The sequence below is a fragment of the Zootoca vivipara genome, chromosome 8 (assembly GCF_965207765.1).
Source record: "Zootoca vivipara chromosome 8, rZooViv2.hap1.1, whole genome shotgun sequence".
NCBI lineage: Eukaryota > Metazoa > Chordata > Lepidosauria > Squamata > Lacertidae > Zootoca > Zootoca vivipara.
The window spans coordinates 31,184,921-31,203,011 of NC_142591.1; the positions used below are offsets into that span (position 1 = coordinate 31,184,921).

The 18,091-nt window shown below is 39.1% G+C and overlaps 1 protein-coding gene and 1 long non-coding RNA gene across 6 annotated transcripts in view; one reads left to right on the top strand and one right to left on the bottom strand.

The window, feature by feature from the left end:
* Positions 1 to 18,091, top strand: part of CARMIL1 (capping protein regulator and myosin 1 linker 1) — a 132,331-nt gene that overhangs the window by 76,375 nt on the left and 37,865 nt on the right. For all 3 annotated transcript variants that reach the window (XM_035125236.3, XM_035125237.3, XM_088676238.1), the window contains exons 18-26: positions 1,293 to 1,374; positions 2,551 to 2,650; positions 2,745 to 2,799; positions 8,090 to 8,262; positions 8,519 to 8,587; positions 14,565 to 14,658; positions 16,088 to 16,186; positions 17,427 to 17,555; positions 17,721 to 17,852. In XM_035125236.3, coding sequence (XP_034981127.3) covers positions 1,293 to 1,374; positions 2,551 to 2,650; positions 2,745 to 2,799; positions 8,090 to 8,262; positions 8,519 to 8,587; positions 14,565 to 14,658; positions 16,088 to 16,186; positions 17,427 to 17,555; positions 17,721 to 17,852 — 933 coding nt within the window. The remainder of the gene's footprint in view (positions 1 to 1,292; positions 1,375 to 2,550; positions 2,651 to 2,744; positions 2,800 to 8,089; positions 8,263 to 8,518; positions 8,588 to 14,564; positions 14,659 to 16,087; positions 16,187 to 17,426; positions 17,556 to 17,720; positions 17,853 to 18,091) is intronic.
* Positions 1 to 18,091, bottom strand: part of LOC148684798 (uncharacterized) — a 39,575-nt gene that overhangs the window by 21,202 nt on the left and 282 nt on the right. The window lies entirely within an intron of this gene.

The window sequence follows — 18,091 nt, forward strand, 5'->3', positions numbered from 1 at the left end:
TCTGTTATGCTGTGATTTTCTGAACAGCAGCAACAAAAATGGCAATCTGTTTTGAAACTGAGGAAATTCAGATGAAGGTCTATTATTATTATTATTATTATTATTATTATTATTATTATTATTGCCTTGCTGTTGAAAGAGTCAGTGTAAGCAAAACTGAAAAAGGTTATATTAGTTCAGGGTTTCCCAAACTTGTGTCTCCAGCTGCCTTTAGACTACTTCCATCATCCCTAGCTAGCAGGACCCCAGTGGTTAGGCCCTCTGTGCATGACAGTAGACTTCTTGATGCTGTTGAAAACTTGTGAATGTTTCGTTTTCATCAGGAGTACAATTAGTTTTCAGCTGCCCAGTTTAAATATCCCAGTGCCAGCCCAGCTTCTTACAAACAAGAAGCCAGAGTACAGTCAGTACCTTTCCTAGTTTTATCTGATTCTGAGAGGAATGTATTAATATCAAGCAGGATCTCAGCTTTGCCTCTTCTTATTGGCTGCTTGGCCCTCTTAGTCTACGCAACAGAGACAAGGCTCCATCATGCTTAGAAAGAAACAAATATTTCCTTTCTTCACCTCTTCAGTTTTATCTTGTGACTAACTGCTGACTTACTAACTCTGATCCAAAACTTCGTTGCTATGTACTGCTGATTTAATTGCAGAAAATACTTCTATTTTAGTTGCTCAGCTCTGATGTATTTTAACTTTCCCCCCCCTCCTGCTTCCATTAGCTTGGTCACTGTGTAAGTACACATCATTTATTACTTGCAACCCCTCAACTATTAACCCCAAAGCAGCTCACTTCCTGCCTATCCACTACACATGTTCCCTTTGCAGTACATCTTTTTAATTGCTGATACTTGGGCGCAGGAGAGGTTTGGTTGTTTTATTACAGAATGTGTCATACTTTCATAGAATAGGTTAGGGAGTTCTGAAGCTGATCACTGCCTAGATCAGGGAGAATTGGGAAGCTATTTTGAACTTAATGAAAGGAGAAGCAGGGTATTGGATGTAGTTTGTATCTTCTTCTTCTTCTTCTTCTTCTTCTTCTTCTTCTTCTTCTTCTTCTTCTTCTTCTTCTTCTTCATCCTCCTCTAGAGCATACACTTTGTCATGAGATATTATTCCTGTTTGATAGGGTAGCAATTAAACAAAACGCTAACAGCTACTTTCAGAAAAAATGAAGTACTTCAGCTTTATTCATACTGTACTGTAGTTCACATTATTTGCAAACCTCTGCTTTCCACATTCTCAGCACTCCCTCAATGAAAAGGTATCTAATTTTTTCTTTCCCCCCTCTAGCTAAGATCAGGAGGTGCACAGGTTTTAGAAGGATGCATAGCAGAAATACATAATATCGCCAGCCTTGATATTTCAGACAATGGTAAGGGCTCCTATAAGTCTGCACAGAGGACTAAGGAATGTGGGTGATTTATGGTGTGATCCTATGCTATGATGTGATCCTTTACTTGCAAGTAGACTGCATACCTGATGGGACTTGCTTTTCAGTAAATATTAATATCAATAAACCATTTGGTTGTAATTCTAAAAATAATTATTTGGACAAAACTCTAATTGAAAGCAAGCTTACTCCCTGAGCAAACATAGCATTGAGCAGTAAGTCTGCTTTCATTATATAATAGGCTATTTGGGGGGGGGTTGAAGAACAGGGTAATTAAGTATGCAATCAACCTCCTTATTTTCCCACAAAACCCTTAAAAGCCTAATGCTGAAATAAACTTCTGTCAGATGTTCTTTTCTAGTCTAGACACACAGCCAAACACTTGTTGCATCATTTTATTCTCCTGCTAATAATCTTCTTGCGCAGCAGTTATTGAACCCATTCAAAATAGGGCTAGGCTGGGTCAAATTGTTGGAGAATTATATTGCTATTCAAAGCAATTAAAATGAGCTAAACAATATATTGTGGCCATAACTCTCAAAAGAATGAAAGAGTTCCTTTGCTTAAACACATAACTGTCTGCATAGCAGCCATTATGCTGAGAGCCCAAGTACCTATTGTGCATGTAACCGATGCTCAATGTTTGCTTTCCTGGGACTTAAGGAAAAGCATCTTCAGGAAATTGGCAATTTGAAGTAAATAAGCCACTTAACCCTTTCTCCACCTACTTGTTTCCTTTTAAAAATTGTCTTCTAAAACGGCTTTTCCATAGGAAAATAAAGGGCTAGATCACATTTTTCATCCACCAAAGCATGTGCTCTTGCTAATTAAGGAAACCGGTGTGAAAGTACTCTCTAACTATAGAACTATAGATTATGGCCACCTCATGAGAAGAGAAGACTCCCTGGAAAAGACCCTGATGTTGGGAAAGATTGAGGGCACTAGGAGAAGGGGACGACAGAGGATGAGATGGTTGGACAGTGTTCTCGAAGCTACGAACATGAGTTTGACCAAACTGCGGGAGGTAGTGGAAGACAGGAGTGCCTGGCATGCTATGGTCCATGGGGTCACGAAGAGTCGGACACGACTAAACGACTAAACAACAAACTATAGATTGAAACCCCCGTGACAAAATGCATTTCATCTGGTTCCTTGCAGGCCTGGAATCTGACCTTTCAACCCTTATAGTCTGGCTTAGTAAAAACCGATCAATAAGACACTTGGCATTAGGAAAAAACTTTAACAACATGAAATCCAAGTAAGATTTTTATTTATTTGTGGTTTTTTGAAAAATGGAATAATCAATAAAAACTGCTGATTTCACTTTTTCTCTTGCTTGTTGCCTCTTTTAGAAATCTGTCCCCTGTACTTGATAATTTAGTACAAATGATTCAAGATGAAGATTCGGTGAGTATCATTACCCTACTACTTTAAAGTTGTCTTAAACACCACCACCTCTCACCTGCAGCTTTTAGTCAACAATATATACTAGGTGAAAGCATTATTCAGGTTTATTTTTTAACCATTTCAAATTTATATAGCAAACAATGAGCTATGCATTGGGCGGGCGGGGGGGGGACACAACCTTTTTTTTGAAAGTGTTGAAACATTTTAAGATTCTATGCAGGGTCTGATTGATTTTTGGGCTACACTTGTGCTTTATAGATAGTAACAAATATTCAAAGGTCCATTTCCCTGCCTTTTTAACAACAGTTTCCCTTACTCCTGAGATCCAAATCCCATTCTACAGTTGTTTGGGGTTGTTGTCATGAGGTCATACGAAGTTTACCTGCTCACCATAAAAAGCTTGTTTTTCGTTTTTAGCTCCAAAGAATATGGAAATCAACAGTTTGAATGCTTTGGAATTGAGTGCAGAACGAGTGTGTGTGTGTGTGTGTGTGTGTCTGTCTGTCTGTCTGTCTGTCTGTCTGTCTCTCTATCTATCTATCTATCTATCTATCTATCTATCTATCTATCTATCTATCTATCTATCTTTACCGGTTCTCCTCCTACATCAGCCAAGCAGATGGCTGGCATTAACTACCAGCAGGACCAAACAGTTCCAGGTAGTACATAGCAACTAGCTGTTGGCATGGGAGTGTAGGTTCCACCCAGGGCTAAGTGAGACCATATAACTGCCAGGCTTCTTGCGAAAAATGAATTCTTCCTACTAACAGCAAGATCATTTGTATTCCATTTAGGCCAGGTGACCATTCATGTCCCCCATCCCTCATGGCTGAAACCTCTTTTGAAGTTGCTTCTGGGAAGGGGCAGTGGCAGCCAAAAGGCAGTATCAAAAGACATCAAACTTTGGGGTGGCACTTTGGCAGAGTTAAAGTTTGCTTGGGTCTTTAAGCGAATTTATGTTTGTTACAGTTTGCTTTTATATTTTTTCATTATTGGCATGCCACACGTAGCTAGGTATACCCATTAAGGAAGGAGGAGTTGAGTGAGAGTAGCAGGCGGAAGCTCATCCGGTTTTGCTCCATGAAAGTTTTGCCAATGTTGTCTCCTAACTTTCTCCTGTCTTTACTCAGAGGGGAAGGAGTGCAGTGGACGTATAAGTTTTTCATCTGTCAATTTAAAGGTTTTTTATTATATTTTTAGAACTGTCATTGATAACACTGAGGTTATGTTAAGTATTCATGCAAATACAAGTATGAAAACCTGTGCGTTTAACTTCTGAGAGACTTTTTAGAACTCCTGGAAACACTATTAGCGATTTAAATTTTGCAGGATCAAAAATTCCTCTGTTATATTGACTTAATCAGAGCTGTTTTCTGTTTTATTGTTTGTATATACATTTTTATTTCTATTTTATATTTTACAGGCTAATTTTAATACTAACTAGGCATCACCTTAGGTCCCCTAAGCTGCTTCAAAAAATCTAATCTGATTTCATGTGACCACTTGGACAGAATGAGCATTTGAAAAAACCTGAAAGATTCCTTGCAGTTCCCCCAAATGAGTAATTGGTTTTTATAGCCTATTGTTCTAATACAGAAACTGGATTTGTGCATGTTTTCCAGGGGTTTTGAACAACCTGGCTAATGGTGCCAATGATACCCTATTTCTAGAAGTGAGATTTTATTTGATGCTGAAATCTTAGTGTATTAATAAACCCTTGGAGCATCCTAATCAATAACTGCCAGTTCATGTCTCTCTTCTAGAGATAATTGATCTCCAGACCCACATAGGATATAGTTCAGGGTTCTGTGATCTCTTGCTTTCAGAACTCAGAGCAAAGAATTGCCCTCTAAATTATCATTATATTAAACCTAATGTATCAAAGTATGACTCATCTCAGGCCAGTATTAATAAAAGTGCAGATTATTTGTCTTTGATTTTATTAGGCAACTAATGTCTCTGGACTGGACAACTGATAAGACCAGCAATATGGAGAAATATTCCAAACAAAATTACCACTGAACAGCTTTGAGCTATTTTTAACAACCATTTGTCCACTAATGCAGATTGATTTTTCTTTTATCCCTGTCTCTCCTTCAAATTCCCCCCAGGGACATTATGATGATGAGGGCAATTGTGATCTATTAAGCTCTAAATAGAACCATATTCCCAATTTTAGAGGACTAAGTCAAATTTTGGAGTCCAAGTCAGAAAGAAAGATCTTTTTGGGAACTGGAGAAGTCTCCTTCTAGGGATGAGTCAAATTACCGTAATTAGGAGGGTGCAACTTCACAGCCTTAAATAGGTAAAAAAATATTCCAGAGTTTTGTAATAATTTATCTCTTAGGGGTTTATTGGAATAGGGAAGGCAAAAAGGTCCCTTGAGTATCAGAGACGCATAGAAACAATCCTGAGCAACAAAAGGGGAAGAAATATCCACATTTGGACAATTGGAAAAGGGGAAGATAGTTATCTTCCCTCTATAGATAAACGACTTCAGTCTGCAGACAAACCTCTAATTTTCCTGGTGTTACATGATGGGAGCATGAAGTGTTGGAATGGGTTCCTTAAGAATGAAATAACTCTAATTTTGGAATTACAGTACTTGATGATACTTGGCACAGCACCTGGTTTCAAGTGCAGGAGTCAATTCAGGGTATAATTATGATAACAGAAACCCATGCCATTTTCACACACTACTCTGCATATTGGCATAGATGCTTTCATGCAGAGTAGTGTGTAAGAAGGTAGTCATATGAAATGGTATTTAAAGCCTTCATTTTTTTGGATTTGACAGACTGGTGCAATGTCCGTCTTAGGTTGACATAAGAATGTTTGGGAGTATTGGATCCATTCATTCTAAAATCCGATTTTTCATATAATATCATCAAGTCTTGAGGTTTTTATGATGTGGGTGTGCTTTATACCAATGACTATTTAGTGTCGAAAGACTAAAATATTAAAATAGTAGTGTGATCATTTGGCAGGCCCTATACAGGGTTTTTGAACAGCCAGATTAGGCAGAAACATTGGGCCTCTACCAGTCCCCTCATAAGGCCTAAGATTGATAAACACAGAGGCTTTCTTTTCAAGGATGCCTGGAGAGAATAGTTCTTTATTTTTCCATAGGCCCAACTACCACTATGACCAGGATAATTAGCTAATTGAGAGTCAATTGGATGCTGGAATAAATTGTGCTCTTTCTGAGACACTGATTGAAGACCAGATGTCCCACTTTAGTATGAAAGCAGAGAAAGCAGGTTTACAGAACAGGAAGGCCTTAGTCCGGAAGAAGGAATGCATCCACAGGAGAGATGTGGCGCTCTCAATGTTACTAGACTACAACGTTCATCATCCTCAAGCATTAGTCATCCTGGCTGAGCTAGTAGGAGCTGTTGTCCAACAATATCTGGAGGGCCACAGATTTCCCATCCCTTATGGTACATATTATTGAAGAGATAAGTTTATCCCTTGCTCACTTTCAGTAATGATGGTGAACTCCTGCATTCTGTTCCAATTAATGTTTTTTGAAATTTCCTCTGCCATGCACACTGTAAACAAGCATTGCTGAGCAGATTATTATTTCAGAAGGATGAGCTGTACCGTTACGGTTTTGTGCTAGAACCTACGACAGAAGCACGAAGCACCTCAATTAAACTTTTGCTACCTTTCCCAAGCACCAGGCTAATATGAAGCTAATGCTCTCTAAATTATGTGGCGAATAAAGTAAGGGCGCACTTGGAGATTAGGAGAATTAATACAGTAATTTGAGAGCTGTCATTTAAACTAAAACGGTTACATTTCTTTGTCAAGGACAGGCTTTTCAATTATGTAGTCACAGCGCATTGCCTTCCTAGTTTGCATAATGGCAAGCTCCAACTTAGCGCCATCCCTCTGGGTTTTTAATCTTACTGTATAGCAGTGGCAAGAAAATAATAATCTTTTCCAAACCATCTAGAGAATTTCTGCAGCATCTCTCTGTGTCTGTCTGTCTGTCTGTCTGTCTGTGTGTTGACAGTGAGCTGCAGATTCAGTTGCAGAGGGAATTTTATATTTCTAGATGCTGTCAAAAAAAAGCATAGCTATAACAAGAGGCCTTCTGGATCAGGCCAGTAGCCCATCCAGCATCCTTTTTTTAACAATGGCCAACTGGATGCCCAAGAGAAGCCCACAAGCAGGACTTCAGTGCAGTAGCACTCTTCCTGTCTATAATGTCTAGCAACTGATATATTGAGGATTAAGTTTTGTTAGCTGTGTGTTTTTCCTTTTAAAAGGTTAAAGCTTTTTACTCTATATCTCATGTGCACAAAAGACGAGGAGAAGGGAAGGGGACCTTGTGTGTCCAAAACAGCTCATTTGCAGCCATCTGCACCATGGTCTGGGCCCAGGGGTGGGGAATATGTGGCTTCCAGATGCTGCTGAACTAGAACTTTCATCCGCCCCGGAGGTTCGGGGGGGGGGGGAGGTGGGAGAGGTGGGGAGAAGTCTAATTATAAAAAGGACTGCCTCCGACTGTCCGTTCACTCTGGGACCTTCTCGTGGCAGGAGGAGGCCTGGGGATGGGGGGATAGGAGAAGGTGGATAATAAGTTAAAAAGAAAAAAGAGAAGAATGTTTTAGAAATATGAATAGTTTAAAATAATAGCTGGTTTAGATGATAATGATTGAAATTTGGATATATGAAAACTACTAAGGATAAAAACAACTTTAAAAATGAAACTCAGAAGGGTGGGATTTGAGGAAGTCCTCAAGACAATGTTAAGTAAAATATGACGTTAAAAAATATGTATACGTTTGTTTGTACCTTGTTTAAGTGTTTCTTATGTTATTTTCATCATTCTGTGTATTGTTTAGGATTTTTGTTTTGTGATGTATTTGTTTTGTTTTGTTTATGTTTTTGTTGTATGATGCCTTATTATAAAATGAATAAAAATTATTTTTTTGGGGGGGAAAAGAACTTTCATCTGCCCCAGCCAACTTGGCCAATGGTCAGGAATGATGGGAGTTGCACTTCAGCCACACCTGAAGGGCCACAGGTTCTCCACCCCTGATTTAGATGATGATATGAACCAGGCATGCACATTACAGTAGCTCCAAATAATAGGACGGAATGTATTGCTCTTAAGTAGTGTAAAATTCTACATTTGTAGCAGTTCACTTAGAACTTCCTGTGTGAAGGCGTCTTGTGCAGAACTGTGCTGCCGGTTGATCTAATGACGCTCGAAAGGGGGCATTTGGACTAGCATAAGGGGTAGTGCAGTGATATTGCCCGTTCTTTATTTACTCTGCAGCCCTTGCAGTCGCTGTCTCTAGCAGATTCCAAGCTGAAGACAGAGGTTACTATTATCATCAATGCTTTGGGCAGCAATACATCTCTTACGAAAGTGGATATTAGTGGAAACGGCATGGGAGACATGGGAGCGAAAATGCTAGCAAAGGCTCTTCAAATAAACACCAAACTCAGGTATTATGTGCATATTTAAACATAGCATCTTCCTTTACTTGAACGATGTCTGTCTTGCATGCCATAACCCATGCTTTGTTCGTGAGTTTCTTGCATATTGTCTAATCTCCCAAACCAAACATACAGATCTACTCTGTTCTAAATACTGGAAATGCTCTACTACTGATAGTGTTTAATACGTGTGCGTTCATTATTACTATTTTTTAAAAAAAACAACTTCATCAGTGCACCCATGTCTTTTCTATTTTCTCAACAGAACTGTTATATGGGACAAGAATAATATCTCTGCCCAGGGTTTCCAAGATATAGCAGTGGCTCTAGAAAAGTAAGTTTCATCCCGTTGTGTATTATACCAGTAATTGTCACAAAGATGGACCCAATTTTTGGTTTGTTAATGTTTTGATATTGCTTTGCAAAAATAGACAATGAATCATTTAGATCTGCATGTTCTGAATGGCAGAGGAATCCCTAATATTTACATTCTCTCATCCGTACTGAGATTCATTATCACTTTCTATCCTAATGTGTGGAATTAAAAAACAAAGAAACTAAAAAAGTCAAGTGGCCAGCTTAGGCACTTAATGCTTAAACGGTGCCACCTTTTTGAAGTTACAGTTAGTGAAAAGTTAACTGGCAGTACTGAGATCAATGGCAAACTTGGGGTGAGGAAATCCCTTCACTCTCTGGCATCCTGTTTATAATATGTGCTTTCTCTTCCATCTGCCGAGATAAATGAAAGGGGGGGGGGGCTGCTCCTAAGATTGAGAATGAAATTATCTGACAGAAAGTGGAAATGTTGGTGCTAATACAACAGCTATGATTTTCTAAAGGTGACATCTTATTTACTGAGCATAGAAGTTCAGGTCACCTTCTGTCTCCTTCATGGGGCCCAGATATGGTCAGCAAAGGGAAGACAGCCTTTTATGTCAACATTGGTTAAGAGGTGTGTGTGTGTGTGTGTCACATCTTTATTAGAATATTCTCTTCCATAGGCTGATTAGCAGAACAAGTAATGTAACTAATTCTTCTGTTCTCAAGCTAGTTGTTTTTTGTATTATAAATTTTTTAGATAAACTATTTCTTTCTTCCAAAGTATCCCTTTTTTGGGAACAATAGAGTAAAAGAAGTACAATGTTTTCCTTTTGAACGGCATCAAAATGACTGGTTTGGGAGTTTTTAAAACTGTAAGAGTGAAGTTATATATTTGCTACAGAAATATGAAAACCATTATGAAGAACAATGAACAGTGTTGTATTCTCTCATCTTAATTACTTTGGTTCAATAGGGAGTGATTTATTGATGGTTGCACTGCAAGACTGAAAATGCAAAGTCTGGAATTGGGTTGAGATAATTATGAAAAAAACCCACTTGTTGTGCATTATGATGATTGGAATTTTCAGGACAGTATCAGGGCTGCAGGGTGGGAAATAACTCTTTAGAAATGTGTTATAAATCCAAGGGACAAAAACTCCAAGCATAGATTAGGATAACAGCAGTGAAAAATAAGTCAATATATAGCACAGGAAGAGGTCGAGACTCCCACAGTTACTGACATTTTGGTGGGTAGCATCATGTGTTCAATAAACAAAGGGCTATAGTTTTGCAAGCTAATTCTGCAGAAGCCTATGGATTTAGTCATATTTTTTAAGTAGGTTGTTATCCCTCATTCCAAAATTTTACAGTGGTACCTCAGGTTACAGACGCTTCAGGTTACAGACTCCGCTAACCCAAAAATAGTACCTCGGGTTATGAACTTTGCTTCAGGATGAGAACAGAAATCACACGGCGGCAGCAGGAGGCCCCATTAGCTAAAGTGGTACCTCAGGTTAAGAACAGTTTCAGGTTAAGAACGGACCTCCAGAACAAATTAATTTCTTAACCAGAGGTACCACTGTATACTGGAAAACTCAGCTTCCATATTTGCATGGAAGATCTAGTTGCTACATCTGTTGTCAGAAAACTTAAATAGGCTAGCAGTACACCTGTTGGCCATATGAGTTACGAGTAACATTGATTGATTGCTTAAATTTATTTTCTTCCTATTTCCTTGTTCTCTTTAAATAACATATATCCTGCATTACTTTATAAAAACATATAAATTATTGTATTATGCTGTTGCTCCAAGGAGCTCAGTTGCATTTTATCCGTGTATTTTGCACTCAGTATGAGACAGTAAACATAGGGGTAAAAATACATGCTGGTTATTCTTTCAGATGTTGAATTTTTAATTTCCTGGTCTTTAGAAATGAGAACTTGCCCCCTGGAAATATATTGTTAGGATTTTGTTTGGGGGTGGGGGGGGGTCAGACTCCGTAGATCCGTGAATTCAGTAAAAGGTTAGAATTTAAGCAAACTCCTAAATTCCTGGATCTAGCAAGGGCTGGAAATAACACAAGCCTGTTTCCTAATGAGGCAGTTATTTAATTATGGCCAAGTCATTAACAAAGCAAAAGGCAGGAAGGTTGGCTGTTAAGTCAGAAAGCTGTTGGGAAGGGCCCCTGCCTCAACTAAGAGGGAGAAAGTTTGCAGAGACAAGGAGAGTTTCGTTTTAGGGTTGTAGTTTGCCTGATGTGAGCTGCTGGACTATCATTGGGGTCTATAAAATGCAATAACCTGTTGAAGGGGATCACAGGACGATGTGGGCTGATCAAACATTGCAGATATGAGAAAGATGGAACCCACTTGGTGTGCAATGTTTTGAACCAGATTCAAGCTGTGCGCTAACCACTATACCTTACTGGCTTGGCTCGGATGCTTGTTGAGCCACCTCTGCAGCTCACCTGTTCCCTGCTTATGGTCTGAATAAACTGTCAGGGATTGGTGAGGGATGAATTTGGCCAAAAAGGGCGCCTCAAATTTGGATTCTGTAGTCCTGCTGATTCTTAAGTAGTTATAGCAGAACTTTAACTGTCATCCCCAGCATCCAAAAGAATGACTGAGATGCTAAGCATGAAGCAGTTTGGGTTACTTGAAATATGCTATTTATGTGGTAAGGGTGAAAGCAAGTCATATTTCACATTAGATGTGGTTTTAAAAAAAACTTATCAACTAAGAAAACTGTGAAGCAGCGTTGTGTTTGTACCAAATGTAAGATTATATAGGGCAGGTGTTTACTTACTTAGTTAGTTAGTTATATGCCACCCATCTGGCTGGGTTGCCCCACAAATTAAAGCAAAGTAAGACATTGAACATTAAAAACTTATACTTAGATGGGCAAAGTTATCTTCCTATATCTATATGAAAGACTGAGATCTATTTTCTAAGAAGGGGTATAAGAATCACCCCTTATTTGTGTCTACTTGCAAACTGATGCATAACACCATACATATACAGTGGTACCTCAGTTTATGAACACAATTGGTTCCGGAAGTCTGTTCATAAACTGAAGCGTTCATAAACTGAAGCGAACTTTCCCATTGAAAGTAATGGAAAGTGGATTAATCCGTTCCAGACGGTCCGCGGAGTAACCGTTCATAAACTGAAGCGAACTTTCCCATTGAAAGTAATGGAAAGTGGATTAATCCGTTCCAGACGTGTCCGCGGAGTACTTAAACTGAAGCGTTCATAAACTGAAACATGGGTATAATTGGTTCCGGAAGTCTGTTCATAAACTGAAGCGTTCATAAACTGAAGCGAACTTTCCCATTAAAAGTAATGGAAAGTGAATTAATCCGTTACAGATGGGTCCGCGGCGTTCATAAACCGAAAATTCATAAACCGAGGTGTTCATAAACCGAGGTTCCACTGGCGTTCTCATTATAAAAATACTCTAAAATTTAAGAAATCCCTCTACAGAAAGGAACAATGGGAGGCACTTGACAAAGCGATCAAATTGCGGGACGACAAAAAATTCTGGGAAATAATTGCTCAGGGAGTTTCACCCAAAGGGAAAATTGCAACCAACAGTATTTCATCTAACTTATGGTACCAACATTTTTCCCGGCTATATACAGCTCCAAACATTGTTAAACCAAGCCAGTTTCCTCCTTTTAAAAACGATCTATTAATGGGTTGGGATCCTGTTACTGAATTAGAATGTTTACAGCTAATTAAAACACTCAAAAATGGCAAAGCTCCCGGTGAGGATATGATTCCCCCGGAGGTGTTTAAACTAAATGCCCAGTGGTGGGCCGCTATTTTGGCCCAACTTTTTACGGTAATAAATGATACATGCAGAATCCCACCAAACTGGAAACTGAGTCTCGTAGCCCCCATCTATAAGAAGGGAGACCCCCAAGACCCTTCAAACTACCGCCCCATAAGTCTCCTGGACATCGCGTATAAACTTTATACTCGTTACCTGCTAAATAAATTGGTTGACTGGGCTGACCACTCTAACTTGTTTAATCCGGAACAGGCAGGGTTCAGAAAGGGCCATAGCACAACAGGTCATTGTTTGGTACTACAGACAATGATAGATAAGTATACAAAGGTACATAAGAGCAAACTTTTTGTGGCTTTTGTAGACCTTACATCTGCTTTTGACTCAATTTGTAGGGACAAATTATGGCAAAAACTATATCAAACAGATATTGATAGACGACTTCTCAAAATACTTAGAGAGTTACATACAGATACCACAGTTAAAATCAGAACTGGGATGTCAGGCAACTATACTGACCCACTGCCACTGGGGAAAGGGGTTAAACAGGGTTGTTTGTTAGCGCCATTCCTCTTTAACTTTTATATAAATGATGTTGTTCAGCATATGGCGAAGTACAAGTCATCAGCTCCTGCCCTGGAAGGCAAACACCTGAATATATTACTATATGCTGATGACATGGCTGTCATGGCACTTACACGAAGGGGTCTACACAGCATGCTGGAGGGGCTCGCAGCTTATTGTTCCCAAAACTCTCTAAAGATAAACTATGACAAAACAAAAATTGTGGTGTTTACTAGAGCTCGCCACACATTTAGATGGTCTTTAGATGAACGCATAATTGAACAGTGTCCTCTTTTTAAATATCTTGGTATCACCTTCCAAGCTACATCTAGCTGGCTTGCCCACTTCAAGGCCGCGACCCTTCTAACACGTAGGACAATCGGTGCTCTGCTCAGCTTTTTTTATTCAAGGGGAGGGCAACTGGTGATCCCGGCACTAAAAGCTTTTGTTGGTAAAGTGATTCCCCAGATGTTATATGGGGTAGAACTCTGGGGATGGAACCAGAAGGTGCTAGAACGGCTGGAAATCTTCCAAAATTTTTATCTCAGAAGAATTCTAGGCCTCCCTCAGAGTACTCCGGCAGCTTTCCTAAGAGTGGAAGTAGGATTACCTTCTGTGTCTGCCAGGGCCCACTTAAGATTTCTGCGTTTTTTCACCAACCTCGCAGATGCCTCGAACACCTTATTGGCTAAACAAGCCTTTGTATCTTTACAACATAATACTACTTGGCGTCAAAACCTATTAGATATTCTATCCAGATACAATCTACCTGAGTTTAATACTCTCAAACTGTGGAGCCCTGATAAAGTTCGGGAATGGATATTTGAAAAAGACGCCTTTTTGGACACCACGAAGATAAAAAACTCTGGGTTTTCCTACTGGTTTCCCCGAGTAAAAGCAGTCAAAATCTGTGCCAACTACTTGGTGGAGATCACTGATCCCACCCTTCGGAGAGCTTTTACTATGGTGCGGTTTCAAACATTGCCAACTGCATATTTGACCGGTAGATTCACAAAAACCCCAGTAGAACATCGTCTATGCCCTTGCCTTATGAAAATTAAAGAGGATCTTATACATTACCTCCTCTATTGCCCCATTTATTCGGGCTTTAGAGACGCAATGCTGCAAATTATACCCAACTCCATAATCAATCCTGAAGACAGAGTAAAATTTTTGTTGGTTGATGCAAACCCACGTATTACCCACGCGGTAGCGGTTTTTGTGATGAAGGCCATGAAAGCCAGGGAAAGATTTATAGATGACAATGTAAAGACCCCTTCATCGTCTGTTGTTTTCCTTCTCTTCGTGTTTTGTGGGATGAAGGTTTTGTTGGGATATTATGAAATGGATTTTAATATTTTTAATTATTGTTGTGTTGATATTTGTGTACAGGCATGGTCCTCACAATAAACGGATTTGATTTTATATCACTTTTACATCTCAGCTATGTATCAAAGCCATTTTGAAATGTAGTCCTGGAAACTATGTAATGATACAACGTTTCAGCTTGGGTGTAACAAAATGTGTGCATTTGCTAAAGGGACTAGGAAGTTTACAGAAATCTTAGAAATAATTACATTTTTTCTATGTGCCCGTCTAATCTGATTTTTTTCTACATCTTTTTTTTAAAAAAAAGAAATTATACTTTAAGATTCATGCCTATACCTGTGAATGATGCTTCTCAAGCACTTAAAACAAGCCCTGAAAAAACCGAAGAGGCACTTCAAAAGGTATTGTCTACAGTTACTTATAGATTGGGATGGACAGGGAGAAGCAAAGAAACTAATATTATTAAATGCTTGTCATTTCATGGTTGAATGAACACAATTCTTGAGGCGTGTGTGTTTTAACCCTGGGGGCCGATACAAGTATGGTTGCAAAGGTTTTGGTATCCAAAAGTGCATGAAAATAACTCCCCCTCCAAACGAAGTGTAGGAAGTGAAAATAACAGAAACAATAGCATAATAGTAAACAGTCCCATGTAATGCTAATTAAGCAGAAATTTTTGGTACATAACACAAATAAGATGGATGTGTATGTATGTTTGCATGTGTATTCCTAGGCATTTAAGAATATGTGATCGTGTATTTCTAGGCACTTAGGAGTATGGGAGTGTGAAGCATGCCACTGTTTTTAAAACATGTAAAATATTATCCCCGTAGCTGACATAAAAGACAAGAAGGAACTCACAGAATGCATGGTAATGGACTAATTTTTGGAACACTGATTTTGCCTTAATGTAAGGAACAAAAGGGTTGCCGCCATACCCCCCCGCCCCAATGATTTCACATGTGTGAAAATCAATGAATTGAGAGTACTTTGGACATGATGGCGATTGCCACTTTTATCCCATTTTATAAATACTTTTAGTTACTTTTCTATTTCCAATACTCAAAACAATTTATAATGACAATGTTGAAAATAATATTTGTTATTACAGTTAAAACACAAATGAAAAACAATGGAACAGAAATCCTTTTCCAGTTAGTAATTATTTTTTTAAAAAAACAATTTCGTGTCTCCAGTGACTGGATGGTTGGGGCCCCGCCCAAAAGTTGCAAAGAAAGGCACCACCATGGAGAAAGCTGAACCAATGACTTGTGCCTGTTACTACTGGTATCTAAATCCACTGGATTAAGGAATTGCCAATTGCATTTTAATGCAAAGAAACCTGCTGAAATTTCCCATAGGATTTCCCTTGTCCCTCAGTCTAAATACATGTATGCATGGTCCCATTTGTACATGTTCTGTTTGCTAATGACAAGTGACTGCAGATATAGAGAATATCAACAATATTACCTGGGAAATGTGGCTGTTGAGTTTTGTGCTTTAAATATTGGAACGTATCAGAACAGCTGGTGATGGCAAACATGTTTTGCTTTACTTTCTGTGAACTGCCCTGAGACCTCCAGGTATAGGGTGATATATAAATTAAATTAAATAAATAAATAAAACTTCCCCTGCCTCAAATAGTACTCTCCCTTTCTTTTGACTCATTTTTGATCCAATCTCGTTTACTTCATTTTGTATCAGTTGTGTGAAATTGCATTTCTTCCATTGTTTCTCCTCACTTGATTTTTTAAAAAACAAATACGTTAACTGTTTGTGTGCATGCTCGTGCAAATATATTCCTAACTTACTTTTTCCTTCTGTCCTTAGATAGAAAACTATTTGCTTCGCAACCATGAGACCCGAAAATATCTACAGGAGCAAGCATATAGACTGCAGCAGGGCATAGTTACTAGCACAACACAGCAGGTGAATGCATTTCACTTAAACAAACAAACAAACAAACAAACAAAAAACTCTGGTAATTTTCAGTGGGTTGGATTTAAATTGGTCTCCCTAAAATTCCACTCACAGAAAAGGTTTTCAGAAATGGAAGTGGAGGGGAGGTAACTTTCACCAATTTCTCCACAAAAACCTGCTGCACCACCTTCTATTTTGAAGGGTCCCCAACCTTGTGAAGCATATTTTCAGAGGTGCTTCAGTGGGGAGGGAGATTTTAAACCTGAGTATGATTTGAACTGACTATGTGTAGAACTCTGGATCCCAGCACGTATTCCTGAACATCGGATTCTTTCCATCCCCTGCTAAACCACCATTCTAAGTCTGAAGTAAGATTTGGCCCAGGAGCCAAATGTGACCTTCCTAGCATCACTGCCAGACCCATGGGCTCTCCCAAGGCCACACCTTTCACTAGCTCTGCCTTACACCCTTCTTGACTGTTTTTGCATGCTTGGGTTGTGTCTTTGAATTCTGATAATGCCTCTTGCTTGCCTGGATGGAGAGTAGAGAAGGGTCTGTGAGTACACATAGAAATTAAACTACTGTACAAAACAGTAATGATGATGGGCAGGGTATAAGCAATATCATCATCATCATCATCATCATCGATGATGATGATATTGCTTATACCCTGCCCATCTGGCTGGGCCTTCCCAGCCACTCTGGGAGGCTTCCAACAGAAAAACACAATAAAACATCAAACATTACAAACTTCCCTAAACAGGGCTGCCTTCAGATGCCTTCTAAAAGTCAGATAGTTGCTTATTTCCTAAGGGCGGGTGCCACTACCGAGAAGCCATCTGCCTGGTTCCCTGTAATTTTAGTTCTCACAGGCAGGGAACTGCCAGAAGGCCCTTGGAGCTGGATCTCAGTGTCCGGGCAGAACGATGGGGGTGGAGATGCTCCTTCAGGTATACTGGGCTGAGGCCATTTAGGGCTTTAAAGGTCAGCACCAACAATTTGAATTGTACTCAGAAACGTGTTGGGAGCCAATATAGGTCTTTCAGGACTGGTGTTATGTGGTCTTGGCTGCCACTTCCAGTCACTAGTTTAGCTGCCGCATTCTGGATTACTCTTGCTCTGCCCATTTTTGCCTCTAGCCGTTGTGTGGCCCCCATAAGGTTACCCAGAATACTGGGAATGAAGATGTTTTACAGCTTTCCTGACAGTTGCTAATATTATCTTTTCTTCCCGCTCTGCTTCTGTGTAGATGATTGACAGAATATGTGTCAAAGTGCAAGACCATATCAACTCTTTAAGAAACTGTGGTGTTGATACTATACAGGAAGATCTGAAATCAGCAGAAAGACTTATGAAAGATGCGAAGAACTCCAAAACGGTAAGTGGGACCAGGCTTTTATGTCACTGGCTACTAATTCCAATAGAATGGAATCACTATTAAAATATTAATGTAGATTAAGTATTTTTTAAAATATTTTATTCACGTTTACCTGCTTAACAGATTCTGTAGATAATGATTAATTTGATGCAATAATTTTTACAGTTACTGCCCAATCTGTATCACCTTGGTGGGCCTTCATGGGCAGGAGCAAATGGCTCCTTATCCAACCCAATCCAGGAGACACTAGAATCAATGGCTGGGGAGGTTACCAGAGTCGTCGATGATCAACTCAAGGTATTATTATTATTATTTTTCATTTCAGTTCTATAACGCTTTATATTTTAAAGAAAAAAACCGAAAGCAGTTTACAACACGTTAAAACTTTCAAATACAATAATCCAGAGTAAAACTTTACTGAAGAAAGTCAGATATAAAGTATACATTCAAAGCAACATAATTAACTGGAAATGAAAATGTTACCTTAAAGATATATAAAATAAAACAGTACAAAGTATGCCAACTAATATAATGCA